This window comes from Thamnophis sirtalis, unplaced genomic scaffold, assembly GCF_051295495.1.
Source record: "Thamnophis sirtalis isolate CommonGarterSnake01/CBP01778 unplaced genomic scaffold, rThaSir2_p1.2 scaffold_14, whole genome shotgun sequence".
NCBI lineage: Eukaryota > Metazoa > Chordata > Lepidosauria > Squamata > Natricidae > Thamnophis > Thamnophis sirtalis.
The window spans coordinates 24,050,267-24,074,842 of NW_028261394.1; the positions used below are offsets into that span (position 1 = coordinate 24,050,267).

The 24,576-nt window shown below is 45.0% G+C and overlaps 1 protein-coding gene across 1 annotated transcript; it reads right to left on the reverse strand.

Moving 5' to 3' along the window:
• Positions 1-2,686: 2,686 nt before the first annotated feature.
• Positions 2,687-10,449, reverse strand: AGRP (agouti related neuropeptide). Its single transcript, XM_014069847.2, has 4 exons — positions 10,324-10,449; positions 9,818-9,993; positions 5,518-5,585; positions 2,687-2,951 (listed from the first exon to the last, which is right to left on the reverse strand). Exons 2-4 carry the CDS (start codon positions 9,975-9,977, stop codon positions 2,760-2,762), a joined length of 420 nt encoding a protein of 139 aa, XP_013925322.2. The 5' UTR covers positions 9,978-9,993; positions 10,324-10,449; the 3' UTR covers positions 2,687-2,759.
• Between the last annotated feature and the right edge of the window lie 14,127 nt (positions 10,450-24,576).

Genomic DNA, 24,576 nt, shown 5'->3' on the forward strand with positions numbered 1-24,576 from the left:
GCCTGAGGCTGCAGGGCGTCTTTTCTCTCGAGGAGCCCGGCGGGATCGCCCTGGCCTTCCTCGGTTCTTCGTCTACGGCCCGGCTCCCTTTCTGCCTCTAAAGCCCCTGCCTTCCTCTTCCTCAGAGGGCAAAAGGGTCTTTCCAGAACATTCCCTCGCTGGGAAGCGACCATAATTTCCAAGGGGTCTTTAACCATTTGGGGAAACGGGGTATGGGAAGCGCACCCCAAACTGGACGGTGCCAGGAAGGAACTCCTGAAACCGTTCAGGAAATGAAAACGGCCTTTTTCCTTAGCAGAGTAAAGAAAAGAAACCGGGAGGCAAAAGCTCAGGACATGATTGCAAATCTGGGCAGACTGCCAAAAGCTATGACTAGAAATAAAGCAGACCCTGAAAAAAACTTAAGGAATCAAGCTAAAAATAACTTACCAAGGCAAAGCCAGAACTCCCATTTTCTCCCCCCCCCCCATAGGATTAACCCCCCAGGATAGGAAAGGTAAAGGTCCTGGGACAGGATTAACCCATTAAGGCAGGAAAACAGGATCCAGGGCAATCACTTCAAAGGCATACATCAAAACTCATCAAACTGTAGAGGAGCTTCAAAGGAAAATCCAGTAGAAGAAGGCATGGCTTTGCCCCCTCCCCCCCCCCAATCTGCTTGCAAGGCAGGAATGTTCCAGCTGTGTCATTTTTTGCTTCTGCACCCATTTCTGTGGTGTGTCCCAGCTGGGAAGGAACCAGAGAATTTTCTTCCAATGGGTATTTTGAGGGGACGAAAACAGCACCTTCGTTAGCTTCATGGAGTTCAATATCTTGGAGGAGATACATTTGGCCACCTCTCACTATCGCAAGATGTTACAAGACAGACAAATATTCTGCTGATCTTTTCATTAAATGTGTTCTATAACATATTCTGCAGCACCAGACTCTATTATTCCTGTTACCTGTTCTTTCCTCCCAGATCCCATATTTCTACAATCTGGAAGATAACGTGTGGGAAGTTATCCAGCCCTCTCCCAGAAAAAATGAAATATCCTAGGAAATATTGAAAAGGCAGAATGTTTCTCTGGATGTGAAAAGAAGCATGTTTTAAAAGACAGAATAGTTGCCTGTAGCTTCCTGCCTACCCTCACTTTGTCAATAGACCCATTAAGACTAGCCAGGCTAGCCCACTTTACATAATAAAGACTTCTCCACTGCAGCTGTAGGGGGAAGGGATATTATTCAACTTTCCACATGGCATCTGAGAACTCATCTATGGATTCAAAAGCCTAGAGAGTAGCCCCCTGCATGGCACCATGGGAGTCTGACAACCAATCAGAATACATTTCTTGCACAGGAACAGGAAACAGAGGTGGGACTAAATGGTATAAAAAGCCTAGCAAGCCCCTTCCTCAGCCCTTCTCTTCTCCACCTACATTGAAACGTGATCACCTTTTCTGTTCAGGGCTCAAGCCATGTGGCCCTGTCCAACAATAAACCATCTTTCCAAGCAGCCTCCATGTCTCCAGTGTCTTCTTCCCCACTTGGAGCTGAACCCAGAAGGACATTTCTTTCAACAAACAAAAGACAAAGGTTCTGGGGAATCCTGGGCTGGCAGATACAGTTCATTTAGTGACTGTTCAAAGTTACGACAACAGTGCAAAAAGTGACGTGACCATTTTTCAAACTTATATCGCAGCATCCCCAAGATCATGTGGTTTACATTCAGATCAGGGGTGGGTTGCCGGTCGCTTGTGTGCATGCTGCGTGTGTGTGCACAGTGCAATTGAAATTGTTCCCCCCAAGAATCAGTTTGGGGGCATGGCAGGCCTGGGTCGCTGCTGGTTCCAGTAACCCAGGCCGCCAAACCACTACCGGTTCGTCCAAAGCAGTCTGAACGGTAGGAACCCACCACTGATTCAGATGTTTGACAACTGGTTCATATTTATGATGGTTGCAGTGTCTTGGGTTCATGTGATCACTTTTTGTGACCTGGCAAGCAAAGTCAATGGGAAAGCCAGATTCACTTAACAATGCTGTTACTAATTTAACAACTGCAGTGATTCACTTAATAAATGTGGCAAGAATAGTTGTAAAATGGGGCAAAACTCACTTCACAAATGTGTCACTTGGCAACATAACTTTTTGGCTCAACTGTAGTCGTAAGTCAAGGACTACTTATAGAATAACTAGGACAAGTTCTCCAGAGACATTCTTTGAGTAATTTTTACATTTGTTTTTTATTGTTTGTACTATTCACCATTCTCATGGGGGTTACCATATTTTTCACATGCACGAAATCTGTTTTTGAGTCACCTCTATATTTTTTAGTTCTGGTTTGGAGAATAGGGAATAGCACTCCCATTAGATGAGATCAAAGACAGTTTGGCTCCTGCCTGCTGAGTTGAGGCAAAAGGGTATTTCTGTAAATAAAAGAATCTGAAAACCATATTGCAATGTCAAAAACAGAAATCCATGGAAAGTAAGGATAGGTTTGAGCAATAAGGTAAAAGTCAGATTATGGAAATGGTGGAAATAAGAGGAGAGGCCCCTGTGACACTCCTGTTTTGATTGAGGTCGGGTGAAAGCTTGGAGAACCTAAACAGTTGAAGCTGGAGCCAAAGTGCTTTTAGCTTTCTGGTTTTAATTAGCATAATGAAAAAAAAGATCACATTTCATGGATTCTTTCTCATAGGCGATTTATTGGAATGTAAAAGAAATATCTATGGACCCCACATCTATTCAAGATCAGTGAGTGGCAGCCTGCAGGAAGCAAGCTAGTTCCTGCCACAGGGGAAAGTACTGCTAAATTTCTTGCAGAAGCAGTTAGCGTTGAAAAAGCGGCAGTAGCAAGTGGCGCACGGGTCACAGCATGGCAGTTTGTGCCCAAGGCAGGATTCCTGGACACGGACACATCTCCGCAGGGAACGCCCTTCCCGGTCCTGGGCCTGCAGGGCTGCTGAAATCATCTGCAAGGAGACCACAAAGAGGGTCACAGTGGGGCAGCATTTAACGCAAGTCGGAGGAGTTCTAAAATGAACCTAGCTGGAAAATACATTACAAGTGCAAAGGAGAGAAAACCATGCTTGTATGTATGTTTTAAAAGGAGTGAAGGCATCAACTAGAAAAACAGTCTGGGACCTTTTTAAGCCAGGGTTTATTATTGAATCTCCAAGCCTTGTTTATATACTATGAATGGATCTCTAAGGGGCGCATGGCCTGGTTAGCCACCAGTGGGCAAGCCTGAGTTTCTCAGAGCTGCCACCAGCAATGCAGCTTCCAGGAGGAGGATTGGTCAGCCCATATTTTTACCAACCTTTTAATGTTTTGAATAAGACACCGCCATGAAAAACCCAGCTAAAAGTAAGCCTTAAATTCATCTACTGACATTTTAAAGAAAATATATTGCAGCAACTGAACAGGATCCACAACGGTTTCTACTGCAGAAACGGTGTCAGAAGGACAGACATTAATATTAAATGCCAGCAGTAGCTGAAACAGCTAAGTCTAAAACTGATCTGAAGGCTTAAGTTATGGTCCTTAGTTTAAATGTTTAGATGCCAGGAGATTTGTTGGGCTCCACCATAAGGTCAGGGCACCATGGCATCCCTTGCCTGCTGATTCTTAGCTCCACTCATCACATTTAAGCAAGAAAAATCTCCACTGGTATGCAAAGCTTGAATAAAAATAAACCAACATAGTTTATTTGTATATTTATCCACAAGGAAGGAAGCACGCAGTGAGGTAACCCAAGGTTTCTGTCTGCGGGCCAGTCCTCTTCAACTTCTTCATAAATGATCTAGACAAGGGGATAGGAGGAGGATAGATTCAAGATCTGAAGGATCTTGCTAGACTTGAGCATAGGGCCTAGCTGATAAGATATAATAGGTCAACCGATTCTACAAAGCATCTGAAGGCAGGACAAGAAACAATGGAGAAATTTCCTGACAGTGAGATGATAGTAAATTAGTTGGAACAGCTTGCCTTCAGAAGTTGTGCTTGCTCCATCACTGGAGGTTTTGAAGAAGATTTTGTCTGAAATACATAGAGCCTCCTCCTTGAGCAGGAGGTTGAACTAGAAGACCTCCAAGCTCGCTTCCAACTATCATATGTTTTTCTGTTAAAATGTAGTTCAATGGGGAGAAAAAGTCCTGCACTTAGGCAAGAAAAAATAAATGCACTACTACAGTATAAGCATGGCTGAACAATAGCAACTCTGAGAGGGATCTAGGAGACCTAGTGGACTCCTGATTAAGTAGGAGCCAGCCCTGTGCTGCAAGGCCAATCCAGTCCTGGACTGCATCAACAGAGGGAGAGCATCAAGATCACACAAAGAAGTGATAGTATTGCTTTATACTGAACAGCGAGGCCACACTTGGAATACAGCATCCTAGTCTCATCACCATGATACAAAAAGATGCTGAGACCCTAGAAATATTGCAGAGAAGAGCAACTAGGATGATAAAAGGCTGCAGGTTAAATTGTAGGATGACTGGTTAAGGGAACTGGGTAGGTCTAGTCTAATGAATAGAAGAATTAGGGGTGACATGATTGCCATCTTTGGGTACATGAGGGACCCCAGAGGGGTGAGGTTGACTTATTCTCCAAAGCACTCCAGGGTGGGACAAGAAACAATAGGTGGAAGCTTGTTAAAGAGAAATCCAACCTGGAACTAAGGCAAAACTTCCTGACAATGAATGCAACCAATGAAACGGTTTGTAACCCAGAACTGTGGGTACTCCATTACTGGAGGTGTTCAAGAAAAGATTGGGCAGCCATTTTGAAAATTCAGTTGCTTAAAACACTCTTGCTGTGTGCTCCCACGTGCCTTAAAGCAGAGGGAAGAAGAAGAACTGGTGTGGACAATTTCAACTGTGATGACTTGAGGATGGGATTTCACTTGGAAGCTGTCAAGAGACTTTATTAGAGGCTCTTTGCAGGTGGTTTGACATAATCGTTAAGGAGCTTAGCATTAAGGAGCCATCTGAAGTTGCACAAAGGTTCTTCCAGGTGGACAGTCAGCAAACGAATCTGGTTATCAAGACATTTCTTCTCCTGTAAGACAATGGGGACCCTCCAAACATGGCATACGTATATTACTCAGGTCTGAACCATGAGGGTTGCTTTGTGTAAAAGTTGAGATTCCAACTTTACAGAAAGGCCTTCCAAAAAGTTGATCACTTTGCCAACTGATGGATTGGCAAAACATGTGCAAAAAAGCCAGTTTAGAAAGATAAGAAGTGGGCAGATTGCATCAGTCCGTGGACCAAGCTGGGTCAAGGCACGCTAGAGTCTAAGGCAAGCTCTTTCTCAGCTACGCCAGAGAAAATGGGTCCTTCTGCATGCAAATCACGGGTTATTGAATGGCAAACATTTCTATAGGTTAAAAGCTTTCAGGGCTGGGAAGGACCCTCCTCTTACATTGGACCCTGCAGAGTTCCTATCCATCAAAGCAGAAAACAGTCCTCAGTTATTTTTTGGAGATTTATTTTTTGCAGGAGCAGAAAGAATGAATCAAAAAATGATTTAGGTTACCATCATGCTGGCTGCTGGTGCAAGATCATCTTGGACTCTTTGTGTTTCCAGAGCCACTTGTTTAAAATCTGTGAAAGAAAATAAAAAAGTTACAGTAGATCCCAAGAGCTTCCAAAGGAATTTGAGAAACCAAACTGGACTGAGGCCTCTATCAGAAGCCCCAACGTATTGTGGGAAAGGAGAAAGAAGTTTATTGTTTTTATAGAAATTGTAGAAGAAGGTACTAATCTTTGAAATGAATACATTGTGTACTTATCTAATCTTATAAATGTTGCTCATGCCTAAAGCTGCACCTAGGAACGAAGGGATGAGAGGCCCCAGGTATGTTCAAAACTGGTTTTAGCTGGAATTTGCTGGCATGGTAACTGGTTTAGAGACAACCCCCAGAAACTGATAGGGAATAATGTAATCATTTTAGGTGCCTTGGATAGATTGCGACAGCCTGAGTACTCAGCCAATGAGGAAAAGGTGGGAGGTAAACTTGAATGCTTATCAGGACTATAAAGAAAGTATATTGATGACATCTGTATTCTTCCCACCAGATATTAATCCGAAAGCAATTCAAGCAGAGATGGTAAAAGTTCAGTGAGAACAACCACCACCCATGTAATGTAGGCAACTCTGTTCTATCTACTGAGCTTCAGCACTCAATAGAGTCATTGAGGGCCCATTGGGTACTAAATGTAAGAAAATTGGGAGAGAGATGATAACTTTCTTGGCAAACCTCCAACAGTAGTTCTAAGCAAGAGAAGGCATCGCTCATGAGAATTAGTTCTCACTAAATAGAATACAGAACATAGAATATTAGGGTTGGAAGGGACCTTGGAGGTCCTCTAGCTCATCCCCTGCCTGTGGCAAGAGACCCTATATGGCTGCCCAGTCTCTTCTTGAAAACCTCCAGCGATGGAGTACCCACAACTTCTAATGGGAAGCCATTCCACTGATTAATTGTTTTCAGTGATAGAAAAATGTTCCTTAGTTCTAGGTTGGATCATTCCTTGATAGGTTTTGATCCATTCTTCTTGTCACGCTCTCAGGTGCTTTGGAAAGTAAGTCCACCTCCTCTTCTCTCTGACAGCCCCTCAAGACTATCCTATCACCCCTCGTGTTTGACTAGACTTTCTCAGTTCCCACAATGACTCATTATCTGGTTAAATTCCAGACACCTAGTCATCTTTCTTGCTTTTCTGTGCACTCTTCCTAGAGTCTCATCATCTTTTTTTTATTGTGGTGACCAGAAGTAGACACCGGACTCCAAGTGCAGAGCTGCTAAGTGCTACTGTCGCTTCACATGATCTTGATTCTATCCCTCTGCTGAGGCAGCCTTGGACTGCATTCGCTTTTTTGGAGGCTGCAGCACCTGACTGGCTCATACTTAAGTGGCGGCCCACCAGGACCCCTAGCTCTGCCTCACATGTGCTCTCATGGAACCAGAAAGTGCCTATTCTGTAACTCTGCATTTGTTTTTGGTTTTTTTGCCGGTGTGTAGGGCTTTACTCCTACCACCACTGAACCGCTTCTTGTTGGAGAGAACTCATTGTTTGAGCCTGACAAGATCCTTCTGAATCTTGAATCTATCTTCCTCCTATCCCCTCGTCTAGATCATTTATGAAGATGTTGAAAAGCACTGGTCCCCCCACCAAACAAGACTCTTGGAGTACCTCACTGCATGCTTCCTTTCATGTGGATAAACATAAAAACAAACCATTTTTACATACGAGTGAAGAGTTTTTTTGCCTAAATGTGATGAGTGGAGCTAAGAATCAGCAGGCAAGGGATGCCATGGTGCTCTGACCCTATGGTGGAGCCCAACAAATCTCCTGGCACCTAAACGTCTAAGCTACGGACCATAACTTAAGCCTTCAGATCAGTTTTAGACTTAGCTGTTTCAGCTACTGCTGGCATTTAAGATTAATGTCTGTCCTTCTGACACCATTTCTGCAGTAGAAACAGTTCTGGATCCTGATTGGTTGCTATAGTATATTTTATTTAAAATGTTAGTACATGAATGGGGAATAGAGGAATCAGTACAGATGATGTGTGTGTGTGTGTGTGTGTGTGTGTGTGTGTGTGTGTGTGTGTGTGTGTGAATAGTTTTATTAAAACAGGTCTGAATGCTGATGGTTTTTTCTGGCTATGTTTTGGTTGTTTTTCCCATGTGACTGAAATTTGACTATTAGAAGAGAATTGAGGGCAAAGATGGTTAAGGGTTCTGGGGCTACCCCATCTGTGGTGCTGGATGGAGTTGCACTGCCCCAGACAGACCCAGTGTGCAATTTGGGGATCCTCCTGGACTCATGACTCATAGAGCAGGGGGAGCCATGGTTCCTTTGCACAGCTTTATATGCACCAGTTGCAACTCTTCCTAGGTTGGCAGGTTCTGCAAACTGTCACTCATGCCCTCATCACCTCCCAATTGGGTGACCGTAATGTGCTCTGCATGGGATGAAGAGTTTCCAGGAACTTCAACTGGTCACCATACAGCAGCCTGGGCAGTGACTGGATACGTGTTCCTCAGCATACTACAACTCTACTCTATCAGCTGCACCGGTTGCCACACTGGGTCCAGGGGCTTCCTCTGACCTTTAATGGCATAGGGACAAGGTATTCAAAGGATGCCTCTTCCTGATTCCATCTCATCCCATGAGACTGAGCAAGTGAGGCATCCAGAAGGTCCCATCTCTGAGCAGGCCCTCTTCACTCTCTTCTCTGAAGTGAGCTCAGCTCTATCCCTTCTTATTTACCAAAGTCCCTCAATGCCTGGCTTTGTCATTAGGCCGGGGGTGGGGGGATTTAGGGCCCTGCTAAGACCTAGAGATGGCTCCATTGCTGATTGAATCTCTTCAATTAGTTGATCTGTTCTTTAAAAAAAAAAAAGACTGTCTTGACATGTTTATGGTTTTGTTCACTTTTTTTGCTAAACGTTGCCCAGAGTCACTTCTTGTGAGATGGGCAGCCATATAAATTTGATAATCAATAAACAGGACTTTCCTCCCTTTGCAAATAATTCTTGCTTCCATCAATTCCTATACTGATTTATCTATTTTCATTTATTGGTAATCTCATCAATGTCATCCAATCACCACATGTTGGTTTTCCTATTAATCCATTCAATCTTCCAAGGAGGCTTGAATTATTTGCAAAGGCGGAAAGACATGAAGAAGTAGTATAGTGAATCATGTGGTAAAAGGGACATTTATCTCTTATCTTATGTCCTTCATTTCTTTCAGTGGTTATTTTTATTCCTTCTTTGGAATTTCATCTGCCACATCATCTTAATATATTGGCATGACTACACTTTGGAGGAGGAGAAGAGGCAGAACCTGGGGGAGGAGGGGTGGACCCAAGGGGGAATCAATCTGAAGTTGTTAAATTGCCAAGAACAGTCCAAGCCCAGCCCCCTCCCTTGAATTCCATTGACCAGATTCTTGTGCACAGAGGTGAGCAATAAATCTTCTTAAATGGAATTTAATGTGTGGTTCTGATGCTTTAGCCTGAAACTTTAATACAGTCTTGTTTTTAAATCTCGGTGTCTTTCCACTCTTGGAAGGAATGAGGTTGCTTATATATCTCATTGGCTGCATACCTGGGTGCTTTTCTGTCATTCCCTGGTGGAGCTGGAGCACAAATGTGCAGCAACACCAGAGAAATTGCACCTGTAAGGTTGCCCCAAATAATTGAGGTAACCATTAATGGTTTAGGAAACAAATTGAGGTGACAAATACAAATTAGCCCATCAAATTGGCCTGGACTTTGTAAATGATGTTCCTTTCATAGTTTAAGGCTGTACTCATAAACTTACTTTTATTTGTTTTTATCCCATCTTTCCTCCAGGAATCCATACAACAACGATCCAGTAAAGGAGGCTGATCTGAAAAAGAAAGACCCAGCCACACAGCGGAGTGTGTGTGCATGTGTGTGTGTGCTAGGACCAGAGTGTCTCCAGGTCATTCATGAGCCCATCGAAGAAGCTTCTCTGCTGATCAGCAGGAAGATTCTGCTCTGTCAGCTAGGAGAGTTGGGTGCTCTTCATTTGTGTTTGTGGGGGCGGGGGAGGGGAATGTATTTTACAATCTACTGTAAGCTATCCGATAATCATTCAGGTACACAAACACAGCAATTTTGGGCTAACAGAATCAAAATAGCCAGCAACTATCTGGTATGGGAAGGTGTGGGAGTGTAAAAGAAATACTCTTCTTTCTAAGAATGAATTCTGTCATTCTATCAACTGTTTCTATTCACCAACGACCAAACATGGGAACATCTGGAAGCTGCATGGAGAAGACATAGAAGCACTTACCTGGGATGTGGACCTCCTTGACCATCTCAAGGCCTGGGGAACTGGGCCTGCCTGTCTCTTCCAGGATGGGTCCCCTTTCGTCCAGATGGCCCTGGCCAGAAGCCAGGAAGGCCAGGGTCACCTGTAGGACTCCCAAGGACAGCAGCAGTTGCCTCAACATGATCCCTTCAAGTCACCTGCAGGCCAAATGGATGGGGAAGAGTTCAGGGGTTGTGAGACCCACCCAGAGCCACCAAGTGGCAGTCGAGCAAAAAGCTGAGCTTGCCACCTTATGGTCTCCATCCATCGCTGCAGAAACACACATTTGAGACCCTTCCCAACATCGTCCTCCTACCCATTTCATTATTCATTACTCTGCCACAGCAGGTGATATTCAATTACTCAAAAGACGGAAATGGATGTGCTACATTATTTTCACTTTAAAAAACACTTTTGACCCACTTGCATCATGAAGTCCAAACTAAGCCTGGATAAACACAGCAGTGGGCGTGGCAGATTGTACCTACTCAGCCTTGCCAGGAGACCAGACATGCCTTCGCCTGAGATTCCTGCTCTGTGAAGGGGATTGGATAGGAAATCTTCAAAGGGCCTTCCAGTTCTATAGTTCTGTGATTCTGTGATCAGTATACTTTCTCTGCAATCTCTCAGAAACACTCGGGCCCTTATTGTGAGATACAGACATGATGCTGTTCAGTTCCAAAGACAACATATTTTCTTCATTGTGCTGTTCAGTTGTATGAGGTGAACATCTCCATTGGAGAGCATATATCACCCCCCAAATGAAATGAAATGAAATGAACATCAGGGGGGCGGGGCATGCTTGTTTTCCTTCATAAGGGCCCCTGTGTGCGTCAGAGCTGGCCCAGCTAATAGGTCAGCTAATGCAGGCTGACCTATTAGAAGAACAGGTGTGCCTCTCAAAGGATGTGAACAGCAGTGCACAAAAATATCTATATCTACATCTATATCCCATAAAAGATAATAAAAACTAATTAAATAAGATGTTCCCATTATTGACATTCTGGCCCCAGAGTTATTTTAGCCAGAAAATAACAATACCTTCCATTTGAAGGGAGACTGCCTGGGGATTGGCTGCAACTCTCTAGGATTCTTCATTAAAGGGGGAAGGGGGGGGCTGCAGGGGGAACAGGGGAGAAATTTCTTCCAGGCTTGCAAGACTGATATCACCTTTGCAAGTTGGTCTTCACCGGTTCTATTCTATCGTACAGCTACATTAACAGAATCTTGCAAGTCTGAACGTGCATCTCTGAACGTCATCCTGCCACTTTTATAGTCCAAGAAACTAGGGGGGGGGCACACTCTAGTTCCACACCCACTTTCCAGGCTAAGCTGCCTCTGCTCTGCTGGCTGCAGCTCTTCCCTGCCCCCCAATCTCACTCCCACGTGCATCAGCCCACAGATGGAGCCCAAGTATGCCTCGCCTAGCAGTGACCATTCACAGGCTGTCTCAGGAGGGAGACAATTTTTAAGTGCTGTATCTCAAGCCATTTAGGGTTCAACAGATGGATGGGAGCCATTTCAACTGAATCGATGGGTCAGTCAGTCACCGGGATGCCTTAAAGGATTGGTGGGATGTATTCATGCTTCTCGTTTGGCTGCTGAGGGATTGAATAAGAGGAGCACCATGCGGTTCAAGTGAGAGAAATGGGACCCCTATAATCCAGGGACCATTTTGCCATTGATTCATAGCCAGTGGAGTGAAAAGGAAAGAATCTGCATTTTGAGGCATCAAACTGGCTCTGAATGATCATAGAAGCAAAGACTGGAGATGATGCAGCTCCTCCTTGCCCAGCCCAGGCATCAAGGGATGCAGCCTCAGGTTAAACACCCCCAGGGAGAGAGGGAGGGAGCAATGGTCACACTCTTCAACAGCTTTTATTGTTCAGTTTGTCAGGCTGTTGGGGTCGCCTGCCAATAATCCAAGCAATAAATTGGCCACTTTGCCCCCCCAAAAAAGGGAATGATTGACATTGATGAATCCATTCTTCTGCTAAAAAAGTATTTTTTTTCCTAAACATTCACAAACTGACTGCTTGCTAATCTGTTCCAGATTTTAACTCTGTTTGCATTGAACTGAATTTAATACTTTATTTGGCCAAATGTAATTAGACACGCAAGGAAGTGCACTTGCAAAGCATTAAATAAAATAATAACAATAATAATGTGGGACTTTTGAATCCAAACAGACATCTGGCCTACAACACACCTGACATCACTATTGTGGAAAAGAAAAAAGTAAAAGTCTGTTTCATTGATATTGCAATACTGGGTGATGCACGAATTGAAGAGAAACAACTAGAAAAAATAACCAAATACTGCGATCTGCAAATTGATCGATGGTGGAGGAAGAAACAAATGGTTGTATCAATAGTCATAGGAGCCGTTGGAGCAATATCCCTTAAAGGGCTGCCTGGATACATGGAAATTCTGAACCTGAATGTCCTGACTTTGCAAAAAATCGCCTTACTCGAAACTGCCTATAAACTCAGATGTTACTTTAGCAGCTCTCAGGTCCTTGGTTTGGGCTTGAACTGTTCAGTTTTTACCAGTCCCAAATGTGAATCGAATTGAAGATTAAATCAATAATAATAATACCCCAATTGAAAAGGGGAAATAAATAAAATAACAAAAAGAATAAATAATAATATTACAGCCACACTGTATGGAAAAATATACATGCTCATTAGACAATTAGGTGTTCAGCTAGCTAATCTGAAATGACAGATATTTCCCCTTTTTTGAAGTCCAGAAGCTACATTTGGCTTCCTCTGGTCCTCTAGCACCATTCCTGCCTCCTGGATTTCTTTAGGGTCCTAGAAAGGCTTTCTCAGGCAAAATAGATCTGGTCCTAGAGGTTTAAGCTCCTTCATGGGAGCCATTTACTTCCTAATAATTTCTCTTTATTTGTGATGTCTTTCCTTCGGCCTAGGGAGTTCTGTTCTGCTTGAGTCCATTTGGACCTTTCCCCACCCAGGAGAAGACGGGGCAAAGCAGTTATGGGGCTTTGAAGGACAGGAGGAAGGGCTCCCTGGAGTTGTGGGGGCTTCATTGCTGGACATTATCAAAACTAGACTGGACAACTCTTTGACCGGGATGATAGGTTGCCTGTCTGGAGCAGGGGGCTGGACTAGAAGGCCTCCAAAGTCCCTTCCAGCCCCATTATTTTATATTCTATGTTTTATGAAAAGATGGTTTAGACAAATAATTTGATTACTGTAAATAATGGATCAAATTTGGTATTCGAGGAAGTGCAAAAAAGTGAGATGGGTTGTTGTACCAAATTTGAAGCAATATTGTCATGCTGGTTGTCTGATCTAATTGTTTATTTATTTATTTATTCAATTAATTTTTAATCCTGTTTTTATTATTTGATAGGTAACTCAGGGCAGCAAACACTTTGCTATCACCCTATGGCTGGATCACTTGCTCCCTCTCTTTCAGTGGCAGGAACACGGCCCCTTCTCACCCCTCGCAAGAGATCAGACATATGCACAGCTCCCTCCCCATTCTGGGGCAGGGTCTCTAGTGGGGGCTTGCAAACTCAGGTCTACTCAGCTCCAGGATGCCTCTGCCAGGTCTAATAGAAGGGGAGTCGATGGAACCTGGCTTCTTTGCTCCCGATTTCAAGCAAATTCGCAGTGATGGGGAGGACGATGTTATACTAGTTAATAACTCCCCTGCCTGTCCAAATGCTGCCCTTCCTGCCCCTGAGGAGGTCTTCTTCCTATGAGGTGTCCTAGTACTCTCTCCCTCCCCTTCCCCCCCCCCTCAATGAACGCAGGATCCTGTTCTCACCCACTTTGCCCTATAGCCTTTTTCCAGCTAGAACTGGAGATTGATTTTACCATCTTTCCAAAATTGGATTCTGTCCCTGGCTAAGGCCTCATTCAGTCATTCTTTGTTAGGCTAGAACTGGGGAAGTCTTTCCATGGCTTCATCCCTGCAGGATTCAGTTGCTCAATTGTCCCTGGGGAATGCAGCCTCTGCCCCAGATTGAGGTTCCCACCCCAAAGCTGCGACAGCCTCGTCCCTATCAGGCCAGCTCTGGAGGGCACCTATGCCAGGAGAGGCATCCTACAGAGGCTCCATTTTCTCTCCTGTGCCATCTCTGGGGCTGAGAGAGCTGCTCTTCTGCTGCTAACAGAGGGGCTGTGCTATCACCCCCTTTCATCCCCCTTCACTGAAGGATTAAACATTTAAGTTTTCCACCGTTCAAAGGCCAGGCCCCAGCATTTTCATCTGGGGGAGAAGGACATGCTTCCTTGTGTTTGTTTCAAAGCCTGCTGACCTCCATCTTGGGGGTGCAGATATGAACTTAAGGATGCCTGAATGGACAGTTCAGTCAATTTAAGAGAAGTTGGTCCCCTGTTGCCATGCCATGCCTGACTCTGGGATGATTTCCTAGCTGTCTATACAAGAGCAATGGCCCTGTAGAATTCTTCTTTTTCTTCCTTTCCCTTTTCTTTCTTCCTCCCCTCTCCCCACACGCAGCAGTCAGGACACCTTTTAACGATGACCCAGAAGAGATGCAAGAGAACCAGACAAGGCAGGGATGAACAAAGAGGTAGCAAGTCTTGTACAGGATGATACAATCTCTAATCTATGGGGTCTTTCCAATTTGGTGAGTGCTTTTTGACCCACAGCATTTCAGGTTCCCCCCTTGCAGCTGCCTAAAGATCCCTCGAGTTGTTCTTGTTCTATCCCCCCGCCCCATGCAAAAGGTTCAGAGAGCCCTCCAGATAATTCTCATTACCCTCACCCCCATTCTAAGGTAGGTGATGATGAAATTGGAGAGCAATAATCTTGCCTTCATCTCCCCATCATCATCATCCTTCTGCCCATCCTTGCCTCCCTCTGGAGCTCCTCTTTCAGACATTAGAAGACATTCTTTCAGGAAAGAAGAGAACTGACCCACCACCAGAAAGTCTAGTCTGTTCCCAGGCTGTGGCTCCCATCCATGGACCAGGATGCAGCCACGGTCCAGAATCCTTACCACAAAAGATGAAAGTTCACCGTGCCTGGATGTGGTTGCCAGCCTCTGTCAAAAGGTCGCAGCTCTGGAGAGAAGCTGGTTGACCACAGCTTTATATCCATCACTCAGAATCAGTTGACTGGAGCACATGGTGGCTGCCTAATGGGTGGGAGGGATTCTGAACAAACATCACACCGATGGCTCCTCCAGTGGTCTCTTTATAGGCACCTGGAGGACTATCACATGGCTCCTCCTGGGATATAATGGAGGGTCCTACCAAATCCCCAGCTATTTAGGAAGATGTTCCTTCAGCATAGAGGCCCCCTGAAGAGCACTTCATTACAGCACGGGGAGAGAGCGTGGGGCCCCATTAAATGAAAAGAAAATAGCATAAAACTAAACCATCAGAGAGGCTTATTTCAAACTGCTTGAAAACCAGGATAGTTTATTAGATTTCTGCAAACAGTGATACGAAGGATCCCTTGCATTAAGTCTCAAATTCCCATCTGGTTGTTTAATGGTAATTGTGAGGAAGACTCCAATCCTTTGTCCAATTGTCCCTCAAATGAACTGGGGATTGATCCCTGGTTTTTATTAATGAAAAGTTTTAATAAATTTTACAAATATTTCCCCTTCTCTCCCTCCACCCCAACCCTCCCTCCCGCCAACCTCCCAGAGCAAAATACAGGGTATAAACATTTAACAATCATACACTAACATGAGCTAACTATAGCATCCTAGCTCCTCTTGTACTTTAACTCCCCTTTTATTAAGCTAACTTTAGATAAATTGTAACATTCCTTGTTCATTCATTCATAGGCTAATTGAAATTTCGTAGTCCAATATTTATTTTGAATGTAGTCAATCCATCTTCTCCATTCCAGCTTGTATTTCTCATCAGAATAGTCCTTCAAATATGCTGAGATTTTGGCCATCTCTGCTAAGTTTACTACTTTTAACGTCCATTCTTGAATAGTAGGAAATTCTTCCTTCTTCCAATACTGCAACACCAGCAATCTTGCTGCCGTTATAATCTCTCTGATTTTTAGACCCCACCCCACCCCTCCCCAGGCAAGAAGACAGCTGGCGGCCAGAAGCCTGGTGCCACCAATGCTCTTGCTCTCTCTCCCAGCCTGCCAGTGATCGTATTGCACGCTGTCCCCCCACAGCCCCCTTGGTCACACACACACACCAGTGCCATGGCTGCTGCCCACTATCTGATTGGCCGGGGGTGCAGGTCAAATGGTGTCTGGGCAATGGGCAGGAAGGACCCATTTTTGTCTGAAGCTAATCCCAAGGGAGACAGCCTATAGGGAGCCGGCACTGGCTGGGAAGAGCAGTGGGGAAGGTAGAGGGCAATGGGCCCACTGGAGGGACAAAGGGTTCAGCCATGCGCAACCTGGATGGGAACTGGGGAAGGGAGCAGGATTTACTTGCTCTTCAGTTTCCCTGGAACCAAATGAGCTTCTTGAGGAGCCTCCGCAGGGAGTGTCTCCCCACTGGATCCAGAGCATCGTGGCCACTTTGGATTGAGCTGCCCCGTATAGGTGGCTCACTCTACCACACATGGCTGCACCAAACGGGAAGAAATCCCACTCTAAGGGATTCAAAGACAGAAAGAATAAAATCAGATTAAGCAACAATCAGGACAACCCCCATGAACAAAGGGGGAGGGGGGACTGACGACCACTTTGTGCCCACCTTGAATGTCATCCTTCCTGTTGGTGCCACTGAATTGACCAGCCTATCTTCACCAACAACTGAGACCTGGGAGACCAAACAGCCTGGAAACAGTCAGGTGTGCTTGTAGGGAAATGGGAATTTTTTCTCCAAGTCAATGAAATGGTCTCTTGGGTGGTGTAGACAGCAATTGTCACTGATGTAAAGAGGAGCCCTGAGCAAGCAGAGAAGGAAAACAAACAGGAGTTTTCCAGCCCTGACGGAGGGAGCCTTTGTTGGACTGTGGGCTTCAGCTGAGCCAGGGAGAAGTGCTGAGGTGCTGACCACCAGCGATTGCCCACCAGGTGACCGGCTGCTCTTTGCTAACTAAGCAGAGGCTGTAGCAGGCAGGTGGATTCCGAAAGGCCAACCGAGGGAGAAAACGCCATTTACAGTAGAATCTGGAGAAAATTTGCCCCTAAGTCAAGAGATTTATTTAGACAACCAAGGAAATCTATGCTTAAGAAAGCAGACAAAATGGAAACCTTTCTTCTGGTGATACCTAGAGAAATGGAAGGGAAGAGGTAGGAATCAGCAGTCATATCCTGCCATATCTGTGGTATACAGGTACTGCTCGACTTACCACAGTTCATTTAGTGACCAAAGTTACAATGGCACTGAAAAATGTCACATGACCATTTTTCACTTACAACCTTTACAGCATCCCCATAATCATGTGATCAAAATTCAGATGTTTGGCAGCTGGTTCTTATTTATGACTGTTACTCTGTCCCAAGGTTACATAATCATAAGCCAGATTCACTTAACAACTGGGCTACTAACAACTGTGGAAAGAAAGGTTGTAAAATGGGGCAACTCACTTAACAAATGTTTCACTTAACAACATAAATTTTGGGCTCAATTGTGGTTGTAAGTCAAGGACTACCTGTATTACTGTTCCTGCTCAAGAAGGACCTGGCATGTATTTGTAGCAAAGGCATCAAAAAGCCATTGCAGGATTAGTGATGATGACAGTTCAGCTGGTGAGGAAGGAGGATGATTCAGGAAGGCAATCAAACCGAGGAGGAAGCCCAGCAGAAGAGAAAGGAACGTGGAAGTTATTCTGCACCAGAATTCGGAAACTAGTGTCGGCCCTTTGCAAACGGGTTGCTGTCCATCTTGCTTATTGCAACAAAGGGAGCTCACAAAGGACCTAAGGGGGCACCATTGGGAAAGCCTTCTTGACATGGAGGTTTCTCTCATCCTGACCCACATCTCAGCCTATCAGTGAGGCTGCTGGCCAGGAGGTTGTCGTCGCAGGAGCTTCTCTTTGGCCACGTGAGACTGGCAGGCAGGCAGGCTTCTCGGCTGGGCCCTGCCCACTTTGCCCACAGGGCCCTCCCTCTCCTGGAAACTATGCTCCTGTCTTAAAAAAGGAGGTTCCCAGTGCCTGTTCTGGGCCCTGGATCCTGGAGGGGCTACTCTGGTGAAATTTGTCAGGGGGGCTGGAGAGAGGGGGAAGGCGGTCACCCCCCCCCACAACAAATACACATCCACCAGGGGGCCCTGGCTGTTGCAGGATGGGCGAGGGGGCATGGAGACCTCACTTGGTGCAGGGAAGGCAGCCAAGGGGGGTCGACTGCCTTGGGCACAAGGGTCCCTGGGTGCGGGATGTGCAGGGAAGTTTTGGCCCCTTGGGAGTGTCTGAATTGCACCCAGCGGCCCCTGCCTCCTGGGTGGCCAGTAGAAGCCACCTAAAGATTCTCCCAGACTTTGAGATGATTTCGCTTAAATGAAAAGCCACACAACGAAGTTCACCAACAAGAATTGCGCTTTGGGTTCAGACGGTGGCAACAACTGGTTGCAGCCCAACCCAGCCACCTTTGCTCCGAGAAGGCTCGGCGCCCTGAGCGCTTGCAGCTTCCCCTTCGGCCCGCCTGAGTCGCCCTTAAACGTCGCTGGGCCCTCGCCCGCTCCTTTCTCTCCGCAGCTGGGAAAGGCCGACCTGGGCAGCCACGGCCTTCGGGGGCCAAAGGGGCTCCCGGGCAGCCAGGAACTGAACGGGATGACCCCATTTCAACGTTGAGCCGAAGGACGGGCCGGGAGGGGGGGAGCCCATCTGGCCGCCCCAGCCGAACCCCGCCCCGCCCCGCAGCGGCTCTTAGTTAGCGGCATCCCGCGAGAAGCGCCTCGCGTGGAGCCGCAGGAGCAGCACGATCGTTCGGAGGCAGCCAGGCCGGAGGGGCGATTCTGGGAAGCGCTGCCAGCCGCCCCCGCCAATCAAGGGGCTAATGGGCGCTGCGGGGCCTTTCCGAGAAAACGCCTCGCCAGGAGCCGAAGCGGCGTGCTGGCGGGGGGAGGGGGCAGTGTGGAGGGGAAGGGACCCCCGCAAGGGAGCGGAAGCCCCTCCCCGCCTTGCTGACCGGGTGCCTGGGCCGCGGGGAGCTTCCAGGCCCGTCTGGGGGAGGCCTGGGGAGCGTGTGGAGGATGGACACCCCCCCAAAAAAAGCCCCGAGGCGCCCTTCCGCTCTCTGAGACTCCGCAGTGGGGGGGATCTGCTGCGGGGTTCCCTGGGGGGCGACGGGGGTTATTGCCAATGGGAACCGGAGTTGAACGGCGACGGGCGGCCTCAGCCAGGTCTACAGCCTGAGAGCGCGAAGCCTGCGCTTGTTTGCTGCAAAAGCTGCAGCCGGTAAACAGAGCCGCTCAGCTCAGCGGAAGGGAAGCCATTAGCACCGCCGCGAAGAGGAGGCGACTGCCGCCCACGCGCTGCAATTGCGCTGAAAGCTTTTTAATCTGCGAGCGAAGCGCCGCACGGATGTTCTGGCCCTGACATTCAATCAAGGGCAACGTGAAAACTCGCTTCCAGGAAACCAGAAACTCCCAAACAGCCATTAAGATGCACGGCCAACATACAGCTCCCCCCTCCACAAACAAACAAACACTAATTCAGGGATGGGAAACTGACGCCAGAAATAAAACGAATGTTGTTGACCCTGATCAAAAGTTTCCTTCCGATGAGAGAAGGTGCTGCGTCCAGCAAGCCTCTTGGCTTAGTCATTCCCAACGGTCTGCCTTCCAGCAGCTGCTGCGCCTCGCCTTCCTGCTCCAAGGAGAGACTTCAAGGTTTATCTCTGGCTGTCGGTTAAAGGGGCCTTTTTACTCTTTGAGCATTGTGAATTGGGGTGTGTGTGGAGGGGCTGGGGATTAAATCAATTTCCTTTAACGTTCCTGTCCCTAGAATCACAAAATCCCACTTTGGGTGCAACCCCCTATCCAATGAAGAAGAAAAAGAACAGCTCTCAAAAGAAACCAGAGTGGCTGCATAAATAACTCTCTAATAAAGAAAGACAAAACAAGTATAAACAGTGGAAAGAGGGACACATAACTAAGGCAGATTATCAGCAAATAGCCGGAGCCTGCAAATAGGAAGTGAGGAAAGCTAAGGCTCAAAAGGAAACTACAGACCCATCAGCCTGACCTCAATACCTGGAAGATTCTGGAAAAAATAAGCAATGAATCAGTGAACACTTAGAACATGGGTGTCAAACTTGCAGCATCACGTTGCCATCATGTGATGTTTCATGACGTTTTTCCCTTCACACAGCTGGGGTGGGTATAACCTGCATGTGACACATCCAACCCACAGGCCACCAGTTTGCTAACCGTGACCAAAGCCATACTTAAAAGCCAACATGGGCTTGTCAAAAACCGATCTTGCCAAACAAGTCTCATTGCATTTTTTGACAAAGTGACAAAGTTAGTGAAGAACACTGTAAGTAATTTACTTGGACTTCAGTAAGGAATTTGACAAAGTAGACCGTAACCCACTACTAGATAAAGTAGAAAAATGTGGGTTAGTCAGTATCACCACCATCACCAGATGGATTCCTAAGCGGCTGACCAAACGCACTCAACATGTAATCCTCAATGGAACTGTATCTACATGGAGGGAAGTATGCAGTAGGGCAGTGGTTCCCAAACTTGGCAACTTTGACTTGTGGACTTCAACTCCCAGAGTTCTCCAGCCAGAAGAGCTAGCTAGAGAATTCTGGGAGTTGAAGTCCACAAATCTTAAAGTTGCCAAGTTTGGGAACCACTGCAGTAGGGTATTCCAAGGATCTGTTTAAATGATTTGGATGATCAATAATTTGGATGAGGGGATAGATAGGGAACGCAATGAATTTGTGGACAACAACAAGCTGGCAGGAATGGTCAACACTCCAGAAGAGAGGCTTAAGATACAGAAGGATCTTGACAAACTTGAACATTGAGCACTATCTAACAAAATGGACACAGATAAACCTCCAAATGGACAACAACTCTCTAAAAGAATGCAAATGACCAGCTGTTTGCAAGGAATATTAAGCCATTCATTCCTCATCATCCAGTCAGAGCTGAAGAAGCTTCTTGGATAAGAACTTGAACATTGAACTCTATCTAACAAAATAAAATTAAATGAGGAAAAAAAATAAGATTCTATATTTAGGCAAGAAAAACAAAATGCACAGGTATAGTATAGGTGGTTCCTGGCTCAACAGTATTAATTGTGAGAGGGATCTTGGAGTTTTACTGGACAATCACTTAAATATGAGCCAGCAGTGTACAGCAGCTGCCAAAAAAGCCAACACAGTTCTAGGCTGCATTAACAGAGGGATAGAATCAAGATCACATGAAGTGTTAATACCACTTTATAATGCCTTGATAAGACCACACTTGGAATACTGCATTCAGTTTTGATCATCACTGTTGTAGCATAAGTGTAGGCATGCATAGCTATGCTGGAACACGTATACAACAGCAGTAATGATCAACCATACCATAAGATCAGTAATACAAATTGCTGACTCTGAAGCATTAAGTAGGGCAGAAGTCACAAACTCTTAACTCTAAGCACTAAGTAGGTCAGAGGTCACAACTGGTTAACTCTCAGCACTAACTAGGGGTCAAAAGTTTGCGTGCTGACTCTGCAGTATTAACTAGGGGTCAGAAGTTTGCATGCTAGTAAAAGATTTATTTGCTGACTATGGGCATTCTCTAGGTTCAGAGGTCTACATGGAAGTAAATGAGTTACTATACCATAGACTTGTACAACCATGATTGGTCCACATAGACCATGTGACTCCACCCTTTCCTTGTGTATGCTCAATAAAAGAGTCATCCAGACTATGCTCTGGGTCGGCTCATCCCGAGAGAAGACTCGTGTCCGTGTCTTCCTTCATCATTGGCCTCATGGGCGACCCGCGGAGAAATCGCACGTCACGATGTGAAAAAGTTGTTGTGACTCTAGATTCTAGATTCTAGAAAGTATGCAGAGAAGAGCAATAAAAATGATTAGAGGACTGGAGGCTAAAACATAAAGAACGGTGGAATCTGACTCATTGTACCTTAAATCTACTTAAATCTACTCAGCTGTGCCTCCACCCTGGAATGAGACCGGACCTCAAGTACATGAATTCTTGTGGGTGTCTGAAAAGTGCTATCATACCCCTCCCAGTCTGCAAGGCAAAATATTCCCAATTCCTTCTACCTCTCCTGATACTTTTGCTTTTTAATAAATGCCGTATTCCAGCTTCTTGAATGCTTCTTAAAGTCTCCCAAATGGATTCACTAGAGATAAGGCGAGTCCTTTGAGTGAAAGACTTACTTCTGGTGATTTGAAAGTTTATATTTCTGTTGAGGCAACCTAAAATTGCATCTTTCCTTTTTTTACAACCACAACTCACTTCATATCAACTAGCATATTTTCTCAAATACCATTCGGGACCTCCCACTGTATATTTCACTTTGTTTGTTAAGTGAGGCGATTTGCACTCTATTAAATTTCATTCTGTGGGTTTTCAACCCATTTCTCCATCCAATCTTGATCATTCAGAACTGTATTTCTTCTAGGGAATTTGCTCTTTCCATTGTTATAACATGAAGATTTTGTGAGTATTACCACTGCATTTTTGTTCAAGTCACTGAAGAATTGGAAGGGTTGAAGAAACCAGAAGTGTCGCGGTGAGACTGGTTGGAAAATAGCAGGCTCCAACGAGCCCCACAAAAATCCAACCTGACAAATTGCTGTCAGGGGGTCTTTGGACTGGAACTGCCTTGAAGGGACAGGGAAGGAGAGGCGTTTTGGATGACCAAGAGGAACTGGCAAGTTCCTCTGTAGGTGGGAGACAAACTCTCCAAGCCTACAGCGGGGGCAGCAGCCATATTTAAATGATTGCTTTAAAGCTGGGGCAACCGTACTAAGCTTTCTGAGCAGGTGGTGTCAGAATGGAGTGCTGGAACTGGGTAAGTGATTGGACAACTCACACAGGTAAAAAGAAACTTTGAATTTGGATTTTAAAAGAGTCCTGGAGCTGAATTAGTGACTAATTGGCATTTGGGAAATTTCATGGAGGAAGAAGGACAAAGTGGAGGTTAAAATACTAAAGCCTTATTTTTATATTGGGATTGGAAGACACTAAAAATAACAAAAAGAAAGAACCTGGGGGGAAATTAATTTTTAATTTTTTTAAAAACTTTTTGTGGAGTTAAAGTGGTTTTTGACATTTTTGATAATCAGCTGGTCGGAGTGCATTACAGAGAGAGCCATATTCTGGTGAGAAGAGAATACTACAAGACTTAGGGAAAGACAAAGGAAAAGTGCAGCTGCAGAATTTGACCTTGGCTACAAGAAATGATACTTCAGAACTGTGAGAACTTTTAAGGAGTGTTTGTTTTTGCAACACTGTTTGGATTTGACTTTCCATGGCCATGGAAAAAAATAAATTTGTAATTTGGATTGGACTGGACTAAAATTAGAATTGGACCCTAGAATTCGGAAATAAAAGGAGGGAAAGGACTGTGTGGACTTTAAGTTTTAATTAAATGTGATATAGCATAATTTTTTGAAAAAAATTGTTAAATTAGTCAAACTGGTATTATGGAACTCTGGATGTTTGATGAACTATTTGAGATGCTAAAAATGTGCGTGGAACTTTAAATGGTAAGAAAAAGAAATTCAGATAGAGCACTCAGACCAGGAAATAGGAGAGAAGAGGGTAAAAGAGGGCTCAAATGAAGAACAAGAAGATAATATGGAAGGAAGAAGGACTGAAAATAAAAAACAGATTGCAGGCCTGAATCAAAAGATTGAGATTTTGGACACTTAACAGAGTAAAGTATCACTGGGATTCTCAATGGCACAAAAAAATGTAGGCAAGGGGGAATTCCCCCCCCCAAAAAAAAACCAATCAAAGAGCATAGAAAGGAATAGTGGGAAAGGACCAGAAAAAAACCCTGGGAAAAGCTGCTAGAACAATAAAATAAAAAGTGAGAAAAAGGACTTTGAAGAAAAGATACAATAATTATAAAAATAAAAGAAAAAGAAGCGAGGAGAATGGGAGGAAAGCAGAGAATAAAAGAGAAGTGGATTTTTTCACAGACCAAGAGAAAATGGTTAGAGAAGGAGGAAGGGAAAGAAGGGATATATTAGTAGATTAAAGGGAAATGTATTAATATTGTTAATGGCATGTAGCCAACTAAGATATAAGGGAATTATAGTAACATTAATTGTGGATAATTAACTTAAATGTTTTTATGTAAAAATTGAACATGAGGATTTATGTTACTTATAGTAAATTAGGCCAACAGATGGAATATGAAATGATAATTTGGTTTAACTCTGAAGGGGAAATTAATGATATTGTTTATGTATTAAGAAGAAAAGTTTAAGATGAAAAATATGGAAAGAGAATAAGATGGCTGAAATTGGAAATAGAACTATGATGTAAAATGGATTATGTATAAGAGAGGATGTAAAAGAAAAAAACCCAGACACTTTTGTTTATAAAATATATTTAAATATGTAATAAAAAATAAAAACCTTGAAAGATAAAAAGAATTGGGAGGGTTGAGGGGCCACACTTGAGCCTCTTCAGTCGGACTTCACAAAGATTGCAGCCCACACAAACCCCTCTAGCCTGCAGGAGGAGAGTTCTGGGGGCCAAAAACCAGGGCCCTCCTGTATGGTGGTTGGGACCCTTCTGGGGCGTCTTATTGAACCTTACAAAACTACGTAAAAGGAGCTGTCAGACACAGGGAGGATGGGGAAGATGCGGGCCAAGTGTCC